Consider the following 17,974-nt stretch of genomic DNA (forward strand, 5'->3'; position numbering starts at 1 on the left):
AATAACGCATATACTATTGCTAATCGTAATTTCAAAGGCTGCCGCTACATGTGGCTGGCCTAAATACTCATAGATGGTGGAGGATCGGGGTATCTGCGCAAAGTCGGTCCTCCCCAAGCACCCAATAAACATTAATGCCCTCCATATATACAAACTCGAGATAAACAATCAAGACCATCCTCATAACAACTCCAACCATGGCCCAAATCATCAGTCATACCCAACTCAGGGACTCATTTCGGCTCCTCCCCCCTCTCCCTCACCTCCTCATCCGACCTCACCCTCCTCAGCACCAACCTCTCCCCCCTCCCAAACAAGCCCAAGCACAACGGCACCGGCACAGCCACCAACGCCACGACCGCCATAAATATCAGCGCGTTCCTCATATCCCCGGGGGGGTCCCCGCCCTCGCCCGCCTTCAACGCGCCGCAGACGATGATGAACACGCCGCCCAAGGCCTGGCCGCCGCTCCACGCCAGCGTCGACGTCACGGCCGGGCTGATGGGGTGGGTCAGCTCGACGAGGTACTCGACGACGACGGGGAGGAGGGAGAAGGAGGCGGCGCCGAGCACCGCCATGACCGCGTAGGGGCCCGCCACGCCCCCGGAGGGGTTGGTGGGCGGCATGAAGATGAAGACGAGGTAGCAGAGGCCGATGAGGGGGACCGCGAGGCGGATGGCGACGAGGTAGGCCTTGGTGCGGTCGATCAGCGGGGAGGTGACGGCCGAGGCGACGAGGCCGACGACGATGAGGAGGGCGCCGGCTATGCCGGCTTGCTCTTCGTTGTAGCCGTGGGGAAGCATGATTTCTGGATGAACGGGTTATGTTAGCCGCGTGTTTCCTTTTTTTTTTTTCATTCATTCTGTTCGTCTTCTTTGGAAGAGGGCTTCCGAGAGGTTTCATTGCGGGACGGGGATAGAGATGCTCGTGAGCAAAAAGGGGGCCAAGACAAGACGGCTAGAAAAAGGGGAGTTCATGTGTTAGTCATTGGGATGGAACGTACGGTTGAGGAGGGAGGAGATGGCGTTGAAGAGGGCGACGTAGATTGAAAACGGCACAAAGAGCAGCCAGAACTCGAGCTGGTTGAAGAGGACCTTGGCTGAGGCGCGCAGGCTCATCTTGGGGGTTTCGCCTGAGGGAGCTGCTGGGGTCGGAGGGGCGGCGGGGATGAAGAAGGACGGTATGGCGCATACCGAAGACTAGAAATAGTCGTTAGGATGCCGGAGCTAAGCTTATCTCGTGGGATAATTTCTGCTACTCACAATGATGGAGACGTAAAGCACCATGCTGGACATATCGCTCGGCTGGGTAACCCAGAACGGGACAATCAGTTGGCCCAGAGCTGCGCCGAGCGGGTTTGCCAGACTGGTCAGTGCCGTAGCAGCAATACGGCCCCGGTTCGTGAACCAGAGGTCTGAGTAACGGGTGGGAGCTGCAAGCACGAAAGGTTGGGCCAGACCGATGAGGATCTGCCCAAACATCACGACACCGAACAAACCCCCCGAGCTCGAGTGTGAGCCGGCAAAACGGATCCAGTTCCCGGCCAGGATGAGGGAGGCAGATACGATGATGGACGGCTTCGGGCCCAAGTGCAGGACGTAGATGACCACGGGGGTGATAAACGTAAAGGCGAATAGGAAAGCTGTGCTTAGCCAGTTGATAGTGGTCTCGTCGGTGTTGAAGTACCGCGCTGCGTGGCTGGCGACCGGCGAAAAGGTGAGCCACTGTTGGTTCGTGGCGGATCAGTAGGGCATGATACCGGCTGGCCGTTTCCCGTCCAGCGCTTCAGAGCGGAACTCTGCGCGACAGGATGCAGATGTGGCGGGAGTGGCCCCAACCGCCACCAAACAACTGCGCGGCAGAGGAGAAGAGGATGATGGGGAAAATCCACTTACATCCCAACTGACCATGATATTCAGCAGTGTCAATTGCAGCAATCCGAACCACCGCCGCTTATACACCTTGTACTCGGCCGCGGCCGGCACCGCCGTACTGCCACCGTTGGCATCTGCAGCCTCCGACGCCGAGCCAAGCGGTGCATGCGGCGAAAGCCCCGCACCCGTCTGCCGCGTCTGCGTCGGGAGCTCATTCATCTCAATCGGTCCTATGTCGTCCGAAGTGCCGCGCTTGATTACCATAGTGGTGTCGCCGATGCCGTTGTCGCTACCACTGCCGCCACTTCTCGTCGTTTTCTTGTCATCCTCGCCGCCCTCTTCCCCCCTAAGCTCCTGCCATGGATGAGCCCGTCCCTGCATCTTGTGGCCAACTTTGTCCTTGTTGCCTCTGTCGTCACCGATGCCCGAGTCGCGTGCACTTTCGTCTTGACTGGCGCTACGCGTTTCTGTTCCGGCCTTTTCGCCGTGGGCCATGGTCAAGCTTTTCAAGCCGGCCTCCGTTGTCGACGCGCGAAGTTGCACAGCATGGGTCTAGGGGTCGGTCTGCAGGATCGCGGCGCGCTGCGGCTGATTGCGCGGTCCTCTCCAAGTTTGCGGCTTTCCTGTTTGAATCCTCCGTCAGATTGACTCCTATTGCCTCTCCTACGGATTTGGATTTGGATTTGTAGAATACACAATATAGACGAAACAAAGCAGATCCAGCAAGATTCGCATGCTTGTACGAAGTATAGCGCTAGAATAACCCATGATCACTTTAGTCTTTCGTGGCGCATCCCCTCTTCCCGAGATCTTGGCAACAACGCTCGCCCGGACTGGGACTGGGGTCCGTCCCCGCATGTGAATGGTAGGGAAGCCGGCCAGGGGTCAAATGACAGTGGATTAGAGATGATCCATCAACGTCCTTTTAGAAGCCGTACAAGAGCGAGGTATTGCCAGCCGCCGCGACTGGGCTTTGGTGTACACCAAACAGGATCAAAGCCACGGGGGACGGCCACTGAGCTCAAGGCAAGCTTTTGGCCAGCTTCATATCAAGCTCAACGCTGCCGGGAAACAATGCTCCCGTCCCTTGCAAGTTTCATCTCTTACCTTATCATCCCCAGTCTGGCAGGTGCACGTGCAGCTTTACTTGAACTGGCGAGGTGTTTAGTCCCTGGCATGTACCATACAGGTACATGTGTAAGGCATGAATATGTGCTGCTGACCCAGAAAACCAAAACCACCAAAGCAGTCAGCGTCTTACCCCAACCGCCGCCCCCAAGTCCATACAAATCTTTTCCCCACTCCACTCAATGCTAAGGTAGTGATTAATTGAGTCTGACAAAGGAGATTGAATCCCTCACGAGCCTCGTGTAATACGATACGACCTGGCCGTGGGGGTCAGTCATCTTCTCCATCTTCCCACAGCCAATGACCAAAAGGAACAAATAATAATTGGGACTGTCATCACCACCTACGGTAGTACCTATATATACCTACCGAGCCGAGCCGCAATCTGGGTCATCCTTGGTCCCCATGTTAGGTGCATACGTACCTAATCCTGAACGGTGACGGCGGATGGGAAAAAAAAAAAAAAAAATAAAAAAAAAATAAGAAACGAAAAGGGAGTGGCAGACATGAAAACCTAGGTGACAACCTTGCTTACGCCGCGCCTGCATCCTCATGCATGCCAGTCGCCCATCATGCATGATGGAAGAGGGGCAAGATGGCCCATTGCAATGTGAGATGTGAGATCGGGCTCCATGGCAGCCTCTGAGTACCTCGCATGCACCAACGGCGGCGAAGGGCGCGCGGAGATCGCGGATGGAAGGGAAAATAAAATGCGAGCTAGTCATAGCATCAAACGTCTAATATCCTTCTTTCACAGCGTGTAGTATAATAGTGACCAGATGAGAGGGCAGGTAGTGATACAACAGATCCGGCCCGCCCCCGCCCCCAGCCGAATCAAATATACAGAGTGTCTCTCCCCCACCGTCCTGTATTTTAGCCCGCCTGGCGATGCAGCCCCTTGCCCCTCGACCCTCGCACTCACAGACGAGAAAAGCCAGCTAACTCCCTTAATTCGTCTATGGGAACATCCTCCTCTTCTATAGAAGCCATATATGCGCTTGCCTGTTGTCAATGAGAAAACGCTTCAACCTTATCCTGGGAGAAGCTGACTGCCGGCTGCCGACCGAAAGACAGGGCCCATCGCGGGGGGGGGGGGGAGCGATTTGATTGGTTTTATTTGAGGACGGACCAGAGCTTGGGCGCTGCGCACTGGGAGGCGCAGTGGGCAAGGTGGAAAACTGTTTGCAGAGTCAGTGCTTAACCGGCGAGGAAGAGATGCTGAAATACGTACATTCTTCAACGCAGTCCTCGTTGGTCTTGCCTTCGGACTGGGCATTGGTGACGCGCTCGACGCATTCGTCAAAGTGATGCTTGGCAGGTGCGCATTGCTTGGACTCCTTGCACTCTGTATATCAAAACCACTCCGGCGTCAGCATGTATCTTGGCATGTGCAGCAGCGAAACATGTGCATCAAATCGATCGGCCAGTGCTAGCCCCCCTCTTCGCGGGCTAGGATAAAGGGCGACGAAGCAACGCATAAGAACCTCGTCCTCCTCGGCAATAGCGTTATGACTCGGGGCTAGAAAGGCGGCGGCAATGGTAACAAAGCGATATCGGTAAACCCACCTTCCTCAAACTTCTCCTTGGGGTCGACAATCTCCTCCTCCTCCTCCTCTTCTTCCTCTTCTTCCTCTTCCTCCTCAGCGGCAGCCTCCTCTTCGGCAGCGAGCTCTTCGGAGGTAGCGGACGCCTCCTTCTCCGTGTCGGCTTCTTCCTTGGTGGTCTCGGCGGTCACCTCCTCGGTCTGTAGAAAATCATCCGCGTGTCAGTAAAACTTGCTGTCCGAGCCCTTTCCGGCCAACGCACGGCCACAACAATGGAGCAACGCCTCGCCGATTTGATGAGGACCCAGAAACGGCGGGCAGATAGCAAGAAACTCTCGGAAACCTTTCCCAGGGCCAGCACCTGCCAGCAGAAGACGGAGAGCGGGAATAATCCAAAGTGACGCATACCGATTCCTTGGCTGGGGCCTCAGCATCAGCCGTCGACCAAGGCGTGGCGGCCTCGACGAGGTCGGTTATCGTGTCCCAGAAGCCCATTGTTGATCAGCCGGGGCGGCGAGCGGTGTCAATGGCAGAAAGGTTGGCGGGTGGCCTGAACGGGGTTTGCTCGAGCAGTCGACAATCGCGCGACGTTGGAGCTCTCGCAAAAATCGGGTAAGCGAAAACCGGCCGGGCTTCCAATTGCATCCTGTTGATTGGTCAGATTGTTTCGGGCCCGAGCTCCGGCTGATTCCGCTTGTCACGTGCCGCCGGATGTGAGAGTTAGTGGCTGAGCTTTTTTTAAAGTGGGAGCTGAGCTTAGCTGAGCTTGGGGTGGCACCAAACAACTACCGCGGCATGATTGACTTTACAATCTGCGGCCGAGCAGCCATGCAGCTCTTCCACTGTCATCCACACGAATCGACGAGCCTGCGACATGGTCACAACATAATCAGGCAGATTGAGGGATATTCTAAAACCAGCGTCTGACAGCTTACAATAACCAGCGGCAGATCCTTCACCGCAAGACCCAAAGTAGCCTCGTCCTCTGCATGGAATTGTGGTATACAGCCCCATAGAACCTTGACCCGAAATGTTTAACACAGACGCCAGCCAAAGATCAGTGTGAGCACCTTTTCTCTCCGCTCATAAAGCTATTTGAGAACGGCTCCCTAAAAATGAGAGCAAAAAACAATAAAATAAACAATAAAACGGCTTTGGCCACCCGAGATCCACCGAAATGATCCAAATACTGTACGATGCAAAAACTCAGAATTAATATGGTATCAGGGATTGGCATAGCGCGGAGCGAAGCCTGCGAGTGAAATGGAGAAAACGAAGGGGGGGGAAACAAGTCAACAATGAACCGAAAAGCAGGGAAACAAGGTTATTAAACGACCGAGTCCACGCCAGCCTCAAAGCTTTGCTTGATGCTCAATGTCGCTCTGCTTCCTCCCGCATGCGTTCTTCGTACCGCATCGTGATGGCCTGCGTCTGTGCTTCCACATAATCCGGCGGCGGCTCATCGGGAGCGGGCTGAGCCGGCTGGTTTGGTGTCTGGGAACCAGCCGGGACACTGCTGGAAGGACCGGATCCACCGGCCTCGTACGGCGGCGGGGGTTCGATGTTCTGGCTCGGCAGTACACCCAATTCTTGTGCATGGTGCAGGCGTTCCTTGAGCCATTCAAACTTGGTCTGGAAGTCACTATGGCCACCATCCCTGAAGATAAACTTGACGTCTATCCTCGGAATGTGCATGGGAATACCACCCCCAGGAACAGGCCTTACAACGCCACCCCAGCTCCAGGGGCCAATCCAGGAGGAATGGACATGGGTGTCGCTAAAGTTCAATACGGGCGTGAAGAACGACTTGAAGTCCCCGCTTGGTCTGGCGGGGAGGTAGATCACCTGCAGTGCGGTAAGCTAGGGAACGACCCGCTCCGTCGGGGCCAAGGGCCCGAGAAGAAGCAATAAGGAAGGGAAGGCGGGGAGGGGGGGGGGGGGAGAGAGGGGAAGGGCGGTGAGCATACCCGCTCATTTGTGATGTAGGCGATGCCGTTGTCGCACTTGAGGGAAAACGGCTCGGCGACCTGAAGCTCACGCGGCGTCGAGATCTCGAGACTGACACGCGGCCGCGAAGTATGCAGAATCTTCTCGCCGGGGATGGGCACAATCTCGCCGTCCCGGGTCAGCATGACCCAACTGTCCTCCTCGTTAGACTGAGAGTTCCGAATGAGCGTCCATGTGTGTTGCTCGGCCAGGAACTGGTCGGCCATGATCTGACAGGTTCGGAGCAGACGGTGTGGGGTCCCGGGTGAGAGCAGGTGTCAGACAGGGGAGGCGGCCGATTTGCGCTGAGGGAGCAAGAGTGCATAGGAGAGACGTCATGGGGGAGGACGGGTCAAAGGTATGTAAAAGCGCAAGACACGACACGCAAGAGGTAGTGTCGGTAGCCGGGGATGGGAAACGGGGCCTGCCGACGAAATAGACTTACTTTATTGACATGTTGAGAGGAGGCGGGCTAGCCCGGCCGCAGGATGGCCCGCTGCACCGCAAGGCAGTTAGGTGGTGTATAGGTGTCCCACACACGTCAAAAAGGTCGAGAGGCCTTGCGATGGGGCTCCCGGCCTCGAGTCGCCGGATTCGTCGCTCGCTAGCACGCCGCAGGGTTCACACAGTAGCGGCACGAGGGTAACGACCAGTTCGTCCCGCACAAGTGCCGCCTGCAGGAAACGGCCGAGATCTGGGATTCCTGGGAGATAGTGTTTGTGGGCCGGATTTGCTGGAGGTGTTGGCAGCCTATGCTTTGCTTGCCCTCTGCGCCGGGATGCCTGGATCGTTGGCGTACCTTTCGGCGCGCCTCGGCAACCCGATCTCTCTCTTTCTCTCTCTCTCTCTCTCTCTCTCTCTCTCTCTCTCTCTCTCTCTCTCTCTCTCTGGGGCTCGCTTCTCTTCGAAGCCACCCGAAGCCTGGCTATTGCTGACGCACCGGGGGGTGGCCGAAAGAGACGTACGGAAAACGGGCTGCCAGTGCAATCGACAAAAGTCAGATCCGCGTAGGAAGGGTAGGTAGGTAGTGGTCGGTAAGATCCAGGCGACCCCCGCGGATGAGCGTCAGGTCCCGGAAGCCTTTGATGGACGAGAACCGGGGACGGCGAGACACGCAGCGGAAGTTTCCCAGCTTTCGTGGTGGAGGGGTAAGAGCGGGCCAAGAGCCTGGCATGTGAGGTGTGAGGCGTGGCGTGGGCATGCCTGCTTGGGACCCCGCGCTAGCCCATGTGGGAGCCTGTGGGTACCACGACTTGCTGTGGTACGCCGCGCCGGGTCACCCATGCCAGGCAGGTACGCTAGACAGACACACTAGTGACCAGTGGCCAGTGACCACTACGCGCAGATACCACACGGGAAGCCTCTCAACAAAACCCAACCGTAACGCAGACGGGGTGCAGTGACGAAGGGACGGGACGTTTTGGCTTTCATTCTCCGCGGCCCACGTTGAGATTTGGTGCCAATATTAGTTATTAATATCGCCCCGTTCCGCCATCCGAGTGCCCTTCAAATCTGCTCGCTTGTAGCGTCCGGTTGAGCGAGCGTTGGATGTTGTTTTGACACAGCATGCTCGCGGGAGAGGAAAAGAAAAGAAAATCAAAACAATAAAAATAATAACAACCAAAAAGAAAACCCACACGACTGCCACGCCGCGTCAGAAACGAAGCTACACGCGAGCTGGTGCTGCACCAGGCCTGCAGGGCAGCTGCCAGTGAAGCGAAACATGGCAAAGCAGGCAAACGCAGGTAGGCCCGAACTGCTGCTTCCCCCTACTCATAACAAGGCCAGCAGGTTGCGCACGCATCCACCACCTCGGCCTTCTCTCACCGAAGTCTCGGATCCAAGTCCCCGCCGCCTTCCTGCTGTCGGACCAGCACCTCAGGTCTCCTATGCAGCCCGTACGTCCACTGCACCCAGCGGCAAACAGCCTGGTCGAACGGATTCTGAGAACGATGTGCAGTTGCGCCCCCCTGTCGCCTAGCGGCACACACCCCGTCAGCCTCTTGAGGCGCGCCGCGGGGCCCTCGCAATCCGGAATGATGGGGGTCGGCCTCGGCCCACAAAGACGCCCACGTCCAGGGCAGGCAGTTGGCCATCGATGCTCTGGTTACACTGCACATGGCATGTGCTCTCGGGCATCCGCATACACAGCAAGACACAGCAGGCGACGTTACCAAGGCAGTGCCGAACCCTGGCATTAGGGCCAGCCTACAAGTGATGCTGGGTGAATCCATGGCTAGCCTGTCCCATCCAGCCGGCGCCCCTGTCTTCCCCTTTCTCTACCTCATGTCGTCGCCTATCAGCAGACGCCATTGCTCACCGGGCTCCAGGGTGGCCCTAGGACGCTTTCCCGAAAGGTCCGGGCTTCTCCAGACCCACTCAACGCTCACCGCCCGATGCAATGGGGAGGACCAGGGGGTGAGCGCCGGCCGGGTGGGGCCTTCAGGACCGTTCCCGATCCCTCTCCGACCGCACTGTGGCACCTGCTCGTCGACGAGGAATGAGACGAGCTTCCCTGTTCCCTGGTGTCAATCGCTTGAGGACCAAACATGACGTCTTCGGGACCCGGATGAGCGCCGCCATCTCGTTCAAACCGTGGATTCACTCCCGGCGCCGCGGATGGTGCCGGTCAATGTCTACGTAACGCAGCCCTCCGATCCGGTCCACGACTCCTCCTCGGCCGCCAACCGCAACGAGAGGACGTTCCCAACAGCCGCACCGCAGCAGCAGCAGGGGCATTGTCTCCTTACCGAGTCGCACCCCACACCCCCCCTCTTCCCCCCCCAGTCTGGTTCTCTGCACACTTGCATCCTTGTTGTGTTGGAAGAGTATGCACAACCACACTGTGGTTTGTCTATCGGTTCCGTCACGCCGCAAAATGTCATGGTAAAGTCAGAAAACCGTGTTTAGTTGGACAAACCCGCTCCAAGGGGCGCGGGCGCCCCTGGCTGTGGTCCTCATGCCCGTCCCGGCGAGGCCGTGCGGTGACCCAGCCCGTCCCATCACATAGTCCTGGCCTAATGTCCACCGTCTCGGCTCCTCTAGTTTCGTCTGGTCTCTCGGATGTGTCTCGGATGGTCCAGTCTACATTTTCCGTCGTCTTCCAATGGCGTCGCGCAGCGCGACAGGCCCTTGATCCTAGCCACTTACCTGCTCCAGGCCCTTCAACAAGGCCAACCAACAGAACAACTGCATAACAAACCCCTTCCGCCGAGGTGCGCGGCTCGAGCATGTCCAGTGTCTGTTTCGAGCAATACAGCTCCTTTAGGGAGCTTTGAAGTATCCTGGCCTCCTTCCCTACTCTCCACCACGACGAAAGAGTCGGTCCCCTGCGGTTTGACCGCCGTCGACGACTCTTGATCTGAGGTCATATGCCGTCACCATCAATCAACCCATGAACAAGATGCGCTTGACGCACCGGATGATTGGTATTCGGTATATGTGATAGTCCTTGGGATTACGCACCACTGATCTTCGGCCTGGCTGCCGGCTTCCTTGTTCTTTTTTTTTATTTTTATTTTTATTTTATTTTATTTTTTTTTTGGGAAGAAAAAGAAAGAAAAGAAACCCTTGCACCCGCCGGCGATGGTGATCCTCTATACGCAGAAGACCATTCTCTGCTCATCAGCCACTTTCTCTCACCGCGCTGACATTTACAGATTAATCGGGAAGCTGGCCGCTCTCTGTTTTCTTATGAAGATAGGGTTGGGAAGAGTTGTTGCGCCCTCCGGGCTTCGGATCCTCAACCACAGCGATCAGGCTCCCGCCACAAAGTCGTCTGGAAAACTTTTTAATATTGGAGAAGATCGGTTCGTCTTCGGGGTCAAGGGCGCTTCGGCCCCAAACGCAACCGCCCCTACGTGGCTGGTTGGTTTTCCCCCTCGCCAACCGCCACGAGCAGAGTGGACCGCTGGAGTACTCGGATCAGTGGCCTATGTTGCATGTGCAGGGTTTTTGGGATGTGTCCTAAGATGCCTGCGGGGAAAGCACCTGAGGGAGGAGTCACCAGGCATCCCACGAGCAAATCGCCGTGGCTCAGGACATCCTTCTCGCGATTACCGAGGATATGCGAACCAACCACCCATCAAATCTTGACAACGGCTGATCAGTCACACGGCCTCGGCAGACTACTTCCTACTTCCGCCCCTGATCGGGCACATACGCCAAGCTTCCCAGCTGTTCGACGTGTTTTGTTCTTCGGCCCCATTATCCGCGCCTGCCTGGATCTAACGGTATGGGCATCCTTATTGACGTACTGCCGACAGCCTATCGTACCGCACAGAGGAAAACTAAGGCAGCAAGGGTTGTTTAGGCCTGGATGGTGACTTGTCACTCTCGGCTTCTGATTGATTGTAAGGAAAGTCGTGTCAAGCCCTCTTTGTGACCTTGCCTTTGCTGGCCGGGTTGTCGGTGTGATTGGGCGCGCCTCAGGAGGACAGCGCCATGGGGACATCCTACAGGAGCACGAGAACCTAAGAGTCGTCGATGTGCTGGTGGAACTGACTGCGCGGCGAGAAGTCGGTCTGAGGAATCCAGCCCAGCTCACCCCAGACCTAGCCAAAATCTTTCCCCGGCCTCCTTAGACTGAAAAATGTGGCGTCAGTCCCAGCCGTCCGGAGCCCATCAAACCGATCGCGGCTTCCGACCCAAGATGCCCGCTCTAAGCGCCAATGGGAACGGCAGGGAAGTACGTGTACCGTATCCCTTCAAATGACATAGCCACGTTGGAGGTCTGACAGCTCGGTACATACCCTGGCTGTCTGAGTCAGAAGGATGTCATGTGCTTGTATGAATCCCTCGGGTAGTACCGCAGGGAAGCTCACATCTCTGACATCTCTTGCAGCTCAGGTCGATGTCAAGGTTCCATGTTTCATTAAAGCGTGCAGTCATAACATAACTATCCTGGCTACAGGACAAAGCCATCTTTTCCCAGCGTCTGTCCCAGGGCGGATCCTTCTGTGAGTGTAACCAACCCGAAGGATATGACAAACAGAAACCCGCCTGCCTGGCTCTCTCCTCTCCTCCGCCGCTGCCGCCTTCTCCTCTTCCTCCTCCTCCCCACCCAACCTCTTCGTAACATTGTGTAAAAGGACAACAGATACCAGACCCAGAAGAAACACGGAATGCGACAAAAGAAACCCCCATAGAGAAAAGAAAAACCCCAATGTATCCTACCCCGCGGCCGCGGTGAATCATGTAAACTCTCTTTCCTGTCTTCCCCAGTCCTCGGTTTCATATAAGTGTCCTGTTTATCCATGTCCAAGCAAAACACACACAAACAAGATCACAAAAGACCGCCTAATCGCCACCACCAACATAGACCTTCCGAAAAGCCAAGCCAGCCAACCGTTTGGTTTCACAAATCCAAGCGGCGAAAAATGGCTTTCGTCCGTGGAGCAGGCTTGTCCATTTGGGGAAAAAATGACCCTCTATGGCTGAAGGGAAAAAAAAAAAAAAAAAAAAAAAAAAAGGAAGGAAATGTGTATCTTGCCCCGTACATGTGAAGTAGGATAGCGAATGAAGAGCTGATGGGAGAAAGGGAAAGGGAAAGAACGAGAGAAGGGGGGGAGGAGAGAGGAGACGAGCTGACCAACCAAATCCCTTGCAAGCAGGGTAAACGACCATACAGCTCGTTCGTCCGTTCGTTGGCCGGTATTTCTCTTATACCTTTTCTTTTTTCTCTTCGTTTCTCCCCCGTTCGACTTTTCCGTTCGCACCGCTGAATGAAGGTGAGACAAGGGGACGCCACCCGCCACAGCCACAAACGGCTCTCTCAAAAACCGTTTCTATTTTGCTTTTTCTTCGCAAATAGCCGAATGGGAGACAAATTGGGGGCCGCCCGTTTCATGTCTCGACCTTGTCTCCCCCCTCTCCCACCACTCCCCTCCCTTAATTCAAGAAAGCCAAGGCTCATTCGCTCGTACATCAGCCAGCAGCAGCTGATTCCCGCCGCCAACGACACCGCTGCCAAAATCGAGCTTGGGCATCTCAATCCTTGGCGGCGGCGCCGGGTCTTGCTTATTCTTCTTATTGCCGCCACCAGCGCCAGCACCAGCACCAGCGCCGCCGCCGCCGCCGCCGCCGTTCTTTTTAGCGGGGGAAGAGCTCCGGCTCTTGGTCTCGGGCGGCGGACCGTACCTGACATCACGGACGTCCCACCCGTCCTCGTACGCGGCCGCGACCCAGGTCCGCAAGCCGTCATGGACGGCACCGTAAAACTTTTCCTTGCATAGACGCAGGCTGCCGCCAAGGCAGCGCTCCCACCCGGAGATGCGCAGCGCGGCCCGGAGGGCGTTGCGCTCCCTCGCCGTCGGGCCGGTGCAGGCCAGGATGGCGTTCATCAGGTCGAGGTGACTGGCCAAGTAGTTTGTCGCGTCCCACTCGACCCCTCCGACGTAGGGCGCCGCGGGCACGGGCGGCCGCTCCTGCGGGAAGTACCGCGCCATGTAGGCGTACTGGCTTTGGCTGTCAGGGTCTGCTGCTGCTCCGCGACTGCTGCCGCTAGACAACCTTGTGCCCCCCACCCCCGGATTTGAAGAGGGCGTGGGGACGGTAGGGCCCGCGCCTTCCTGGTCACAAGACGACAGCTTGTCGGCGGCCGGCAGCGCGACGATGTTGAGGTTATGCAGGAAGATCCAAAACACCTCCTTGGTGACGTTTACTACCTCCTTGCACCAGACGCGGTAGGGCCGCTCGCGGCGCATCTCGAGGACAAAGTCAACTGGCCGGTCTTCCTCCTTGGGCTCTGGATCCCGTAGGTAGCCCAAGATGGCCCGGGCCCGCGACACGCGCTCTTGGGGTGTGGCGGCCTCGATGTAGGTGAGGAGGATGGAAGTGATGATATTGCGGGTGGTGAACTCGCTGGGTCCCTTCTTTTCCGGATCGAAGATCATGTGCAGCAAGGCTGGAAAGAGGATGGTGTGGATCGAATGCAGATAGTGCAGCGCCATGTCGGTGGTGCATAACGCCTTGAGGCACAACAGGTTCTCGTGCAGCAGGGCATCCTCGTGCTCCTCTCTACAGGGCATCGTTAGTGATCCTCCCGTATCCAGGACCAGTAAGAAGGGGAGAGTAAGGGGGTGGGTATGAGCCTGGACCCCTGGATTGCGACCACAATAGCACCAACGCAGCTGCCAGGCAGGGATTTCATTCCCCGAAAAAGAACCAACAGAGCATTACATACCTCCACTCAACGGCCATGATACGGTGGAGTAGCTCCACGATCTCCTTCATGCCACCCTGTCGGATAAATTCCTCGGTCCAGGCGACCGTCTCATTGCGGAGCAAGAGCCGTAGCTTGTGCAACTTGCCCACCTCCACTTGCTCGGGCTGCTGCACCTTTCGAAGATACGTCACGAAGTCGCCAGGCAGCTGCTGGCCCTTGACTTTGGCCAAGAGGCCGCTGCCATAACCAGAGAATGGCCCCGGCGACGGTGGCTCGCTCACGAGGCTCTCGCTCGACTTGGTCCTGAAATGCCGACCCAAGCTGCTATCCCCTTTTTTCTTCTTGAGCGGCGATGATGGATTCGATTTGTTGCCACCCCTGACGATGGTTAGGCTCAACCCCCGGCCGTGTTTCTTCTTCTCCTTCTTGGCATTCCCATTGATGTCCTCCTGGTCAGCTGTAAGCCCCACTGCCGTTCCACTCGGCCCCGACGATGGCGCGCTACCATCGTTCGAGCCCGGGCGCTCGAGCTTGGCCTGCATCTCTGCCCAATCCTGCCGGATAAACTCCATCTTGATGGTGTCACTCAAATTCCGCATCTTGTACCGCTGGTTCTCGGGAATATTGCGGCGATCCAGCATGGCCTCGAGGTGCCTGTCGATATCTTTTGGGTCGATAAAGGGGACCTCGGGAGCGGCGACAGGTGCCGACGACTTTGACCCGGATCCCGCGGCAGGCTGCGGTCCCGGTCCCGATGCTGCGCTGCCCTTCCCCCACGTCAATCGCTTGGCGCGACTGTCGCCACCCGATTCGGCCGACCGAGCCGTATCATCTTCTCGACGCGTCACGTAGGCCTGGAACGATTTGGGACGCGGCTTCCTCCATGATGACAGCGCACCGGGCCGCTCCGGCTGGTTCCCGTTCCTAATGGGGAGCTCGACCGGGGGTTCTAGCCGCGGCGAGGGAAGGCCGAACGCCTGGCTCGCGAATTGTGCGTAAATAGGTGTCGCTGGTGCTGTCACCAACACGTGGTGGTCGCTGCCCAGCGAATGCGGTGGCGTCCTGTTCTCCTTGTCCTTCTCTTTGGCGGTGCGGGCCGCGTCGTCTTCGTCGGTCAGCAGCTGTTTCAAGTTCTTCATGGACTTGGGCCGTAGGAGCGATGTGATGTTGGTTGCCGACTTGGCCTTCTTGGGCTTTGTCGGTGAGGTGTTGTTGTCCCTCGACTTGGGCGGCTTGCTCGAGTCCCTCGACCCGAAGGGCCTCAGCGAGATGGTGGCGAAGCCGCTCTTCGTCGGCGATGGCGGCGGCTCATCACCCCGACCGCGGCCCCGTGGCCTCTCGGGCGACCGCTCCTGTCGGTTCTGCTGCAGTTCCCCGAGGGCGTGCGAGTAGCGCTGCGGCTCCATGGCTGCAGCTGCTGATGTGTCGAAGCCGACATAGAACACGTCGCCAATGGTCCCGACCGCCAGGCTGCGCTGGGAAGCCAGGAAGCCCGGTGTCGATGCTATTGGCGTACAGAGGGCTGGGGGCGGGAGGGACGAGCCGTCTGAGTTGTTCCTCTTGTGTCCGCCGCCCATGAGCGAGCGTAGGACTGACGACTTGGACCGTTGATGACGCGACCCTGCGTCTGCGGCTGCTGCGGCCTGAGCTGATGTCGCTGGCGCGGGCGGCCCGGGAGGTCTGTTCGGGTCGGCCATGGTGGACATGGCTGCGTTAGAGTGAGATGAGATGTCGATGTCTTTGCAATTGCCGTGGGAACGCCGAGCGGAATGCCAATGCGAAAATGCCAGATGCCGAGATGCCAGATGCCAGTGATTACTTCGCCCCGAAAACAAAATCACAAAAAAGAAATGCCAACTGTGCCGCTTGTCAGAATGCCGCGATGCTGTATTATGCCATTGCCGAAACCGCGGGCTGCTTCGTGTCGGCGAAGCTGAGAATGCCAATGGGCAGAGTCGAGGACCAAGGCGGCCGTTTGGAATGGAAATAACTCGCGGCCTCGCCGGGGAAACTGCACCACGCCCGGATGTTGCAAGTCGCTCTGGTTGCTCGTCATTGGCAGAGCCAAGACGGCCGCAGCCAATGACATGATTGTTTACTGGGGGACGGTTGCCACGGCAATGTCGGGTGAACCACTGGGGCAGTTATCGATAACGTTTCCACCCCGCGATCGCCCCACTACCCCACGGCGATCGGGCTGGTAGCGGTGTGCAGCCAAAAGCAAAATAGTAACGAATTTTTTTTTTTTTTTTTAAAAAAAAAAAGAAAAAGGGAACCTTGATGAGGCAGCCTCCAAGTCAGCGTGCGAACGCTACCTAAACTACCCCTCTAATCAACTTCCTAACCTCTCAATCATCCGCCATCCCCCATCATCACCAACTCAGCAACCCCTTGCCCCTATCAAAGCCTCCGCGCAGCTGCCGTGCCGGCTTAACGACCTTCCCCTGCAGCACCGTGAACTTGACAATCCCCTCACAATCCTCCGGCCTAACTCTTGCGAGCCAGATACACTGTCCAGCACCGACATTCTCCTGCTCCACCTTCCCCTCCTCCTCCTCCTCCTCCTCCTCCTCCTCCTCCTCCCCTTCTCTACCACTCTCTCCCTCACCTGCGCCACCGCCCCTTTGGCCATTCTTAGAATCCTTCGCAGCAGAGCGATTGCCGTTGCCATTGCTATTGCCATTACTGTTGCTGTTGCCGTTGCCGTTGACAACCAGCTCTGCGCCGCCGTCGGCCCGCCGCACCCCGTCTATCCCAAACGCGTTCGGCCTCCGGTACACCATGACGTTGGCGCTGTACTTGTGGCCGCCGACGTGGCTGATGAAGTAGATGCCCACCCCGCCGGGCCGCTCGTCGTCCAGGTCCCGCGCCAGCCCCAGCGGCTGCAGGTGCCGCTGGAACTCCTTGCGCAGCAGCGGCGCGCTCTGCCCGCACCGCGCGTCGCGCGTCCTCTGGCTGCACAGGAGGATCAGCGCGCGGTGCGGGCACGGCCGCGTCGTCAGGTCCTTGAGCGCCGCCGGCGTCCCCTCGGGGAGCGGGGCCGGTAGCGACGGCGGGATGGACACCTTCGCGGTCAGGGGCGTGGTGGTGGTCGGCGAGTTGGACACGATGGAGGTGAGGAGGGTCTGGACGGTCGCCGGCGTGACGTTCTCGATGAGGACGAAGGCCGGGAGGAGGAGGACCCTGGTGGGCTCCGAGTAGGAGGGCGGGCTGTGCGGCGTGGGTATGTTGGATGCCGAGACGAGGAGGCGCTGGATGAAAAGATCCGAGTCGCCGTCGTTAGCGGGTAATACCCTGATGGAGGGGAGTTATGAGGGAGGGAGGGAAAGAGGGAGGGATGGGAGGCGGCCGTACCCCGTTGCTAGGGGGCTTGGCGTGTGCGATGGCCTGCATGAGGCTCCCCTTCTCGTCGGCGACATCGCGCACCCAGTCCGTCTTGCCCGTGGCGACTAGTACGTGGGTGCTCCACCCTTTCACGAAGCCGTAGAGGTCGTCGGACTCGTCAATCTTGAAGCCCTTGGGGTACTGCACGGCGCAAGTGTCGCAGTCGCGGTCGCAGTCGTCGCCGTCGACAGCCTTGTCCACGGCTGGGAAGAGGTCCTGCATCGAGGCCTTGCTCCCAGAGTTGCCGATGGCGAGCGCTTTGGCGCTGTTGATGAGCGACTTGAACGCGCTCGTCATTTTTTTCTTTTCTTTTTCTTTTTTTCCGGTTTATAGGGGGCCGACACTGCTGCTGGTGTTGGTGCTGATGCTGGTGCTAACCCTAGCGTCGCCGCCGTCTGTCTAGCGCCCTACGAAGGTGCTCCCCAGCCGGCCAGCGGCGACAGGTCCCCGTTGAGGAACGGGGCGATCCACTAATTAAAGAAAACCTGTGGCGTAAAGCCGTCCGGTTATCCCGCGTGTGTCGGTGATTCGGAGGTAATGGTTAAAGTGGGCCCGCGGGGGGCCGTTGACCGTATAAGCCTTCCGAAAACCCGGCGGATCGCTGTTCAAGCCAGGATTTGGGTGTATTTGCATGGGAGCCCGATACTGTGGTTCATCGAATCCGCCATCACAAAAACGGCCCAGAGTACTTGCCAAGACGATAGAGGATTAATGTGGGCACGCGAGATTCCTTCTTTCCGTCACAGTGCACAGACGGAGATCCGTCAACAAAAAACAGCCACAACAGCCTCGTAACGCCGAGCGACACCAGATGGGAACGTTACTCCCGTTATATTCCTTCTCTGACCGCATCCGTCTAGCTCACCTAGATATGATAGGCACCATGACGGCAC

At 57.7% G+C, this 17,974-nt stretch overlaps 5 protein-coding genes across 5 annotated transcripts; all 5 read right to left on the bottom strand.

Annotated features, from left to right (window-relative positions):
* Positions 1-233: 233 nt before the first annotated feature.
* On the bottom strand, positions 234-2,369 carry MFIFM68171_06028 (MFS-type transporter EF102; the record flags this gene model as incomplete). Its single annotated transcript, XM_071061448.1, has 4 exons — positions 234-808; positions 1,004-1,199; positions 1,263-1,724; positions 1,896-2,369. The coding sequence occupies 4 exons, from the start codon at positions 2,367-2,369 to the stop codon at positions 234-236; spliced, it is 1,707 nt and encodes a 568-aa protein (XP_070917549.1).
* Positions 2,370-4,115: 1,746 nt separating this feature from the next.
* Positions 4,116-5,041, bottom strand: QCR6 (Cytochrome b-c1 complex subunit 6, mitochondrial; the record flags this gene model as incomplete). Its single annotated transcript, XM_071061449.1, has 4 exons — positions 4,116-4,180; positions 4,234-4,347; positions 4,569-4,746; positions 4,955-5,041. The coding sequence occupies 4 exons, from the start codon at positions 5,039-5,041 to the stop codon at positions 4,116-4,118; spliced, it is 444 nt and encodes a 147-aa protein (XP_070917550.1).
* Positions 5,042-5,917: 876 nt separating this feature from the next.
* MFIFM68171_06030 (WW domain-containing protein) lies at positions 5,918-6,759 on the bottom strand (the record flags this gene model as incomplete). Its single annotated transcript, XM_071061450.1, has 2 exons — positions 5,918-6,391; positions 6,514-6,759. The coding sequence occupies 2 exons, from the start codon at positions 6,757-6,759 to the stop codon at positions 5,918-5,920; spliced, it is 720 nt and encodes a 239-aa protein (XP_070917551.1).
* Positions 6,760-12,426: 5,667 nt separating this feature from the next.
* MFIFM68171_06031 (GTPase binding protein Rid1) lies at positions 12,427-15,403 on the bottom strand (the record flags this gene model as incomplete). The annotated part of the gene is made up of 2 exons (XM_071061451.1): positions 12,427-13,549; positions 13,716-15,403. 2 exons carry the CDS (start codon positions 15,401-15,403, stop codon positions 12,427-12,429), a joined length of 2,811 nt encoding a protein of 936 aa, XP_070917552.1.
* Positions 15,404-16,069: 666 nt separating this feature from the next.
* Positions 16,070-17,378, bottom strand: MFIFM68171_06032 (Sucrase/ferredoxin-like-domain-containing protein; the record flags this gene model as incomplete). Its single annotated transcript, XM_071061452.1, has 2 exons — positions 16,070-16,948; positions 17,052-17,378. 2 exons carry the CDS (start codon positions 17,376-17,378, stop codon positions 16,070-16,072), a joined length of 1,206 nt encoding a protein of 401 aa, XP_070917553.1.
* Positions 17,379-17,974: the final 596 nt, after the last annotated feature.

Source organism: Madurella fahalii (assembly GCF_045866475.1).
Source record: "Madurella fahalii IFM 68171 DNA, scaffold_3, whole genome shotgun sequence".
NCBI classification, from domain to species: Eukaryota; Fungi; Ascomycota; class Sordariomycetes; order Sordariales; genus Madurella; species Madurella fahalii.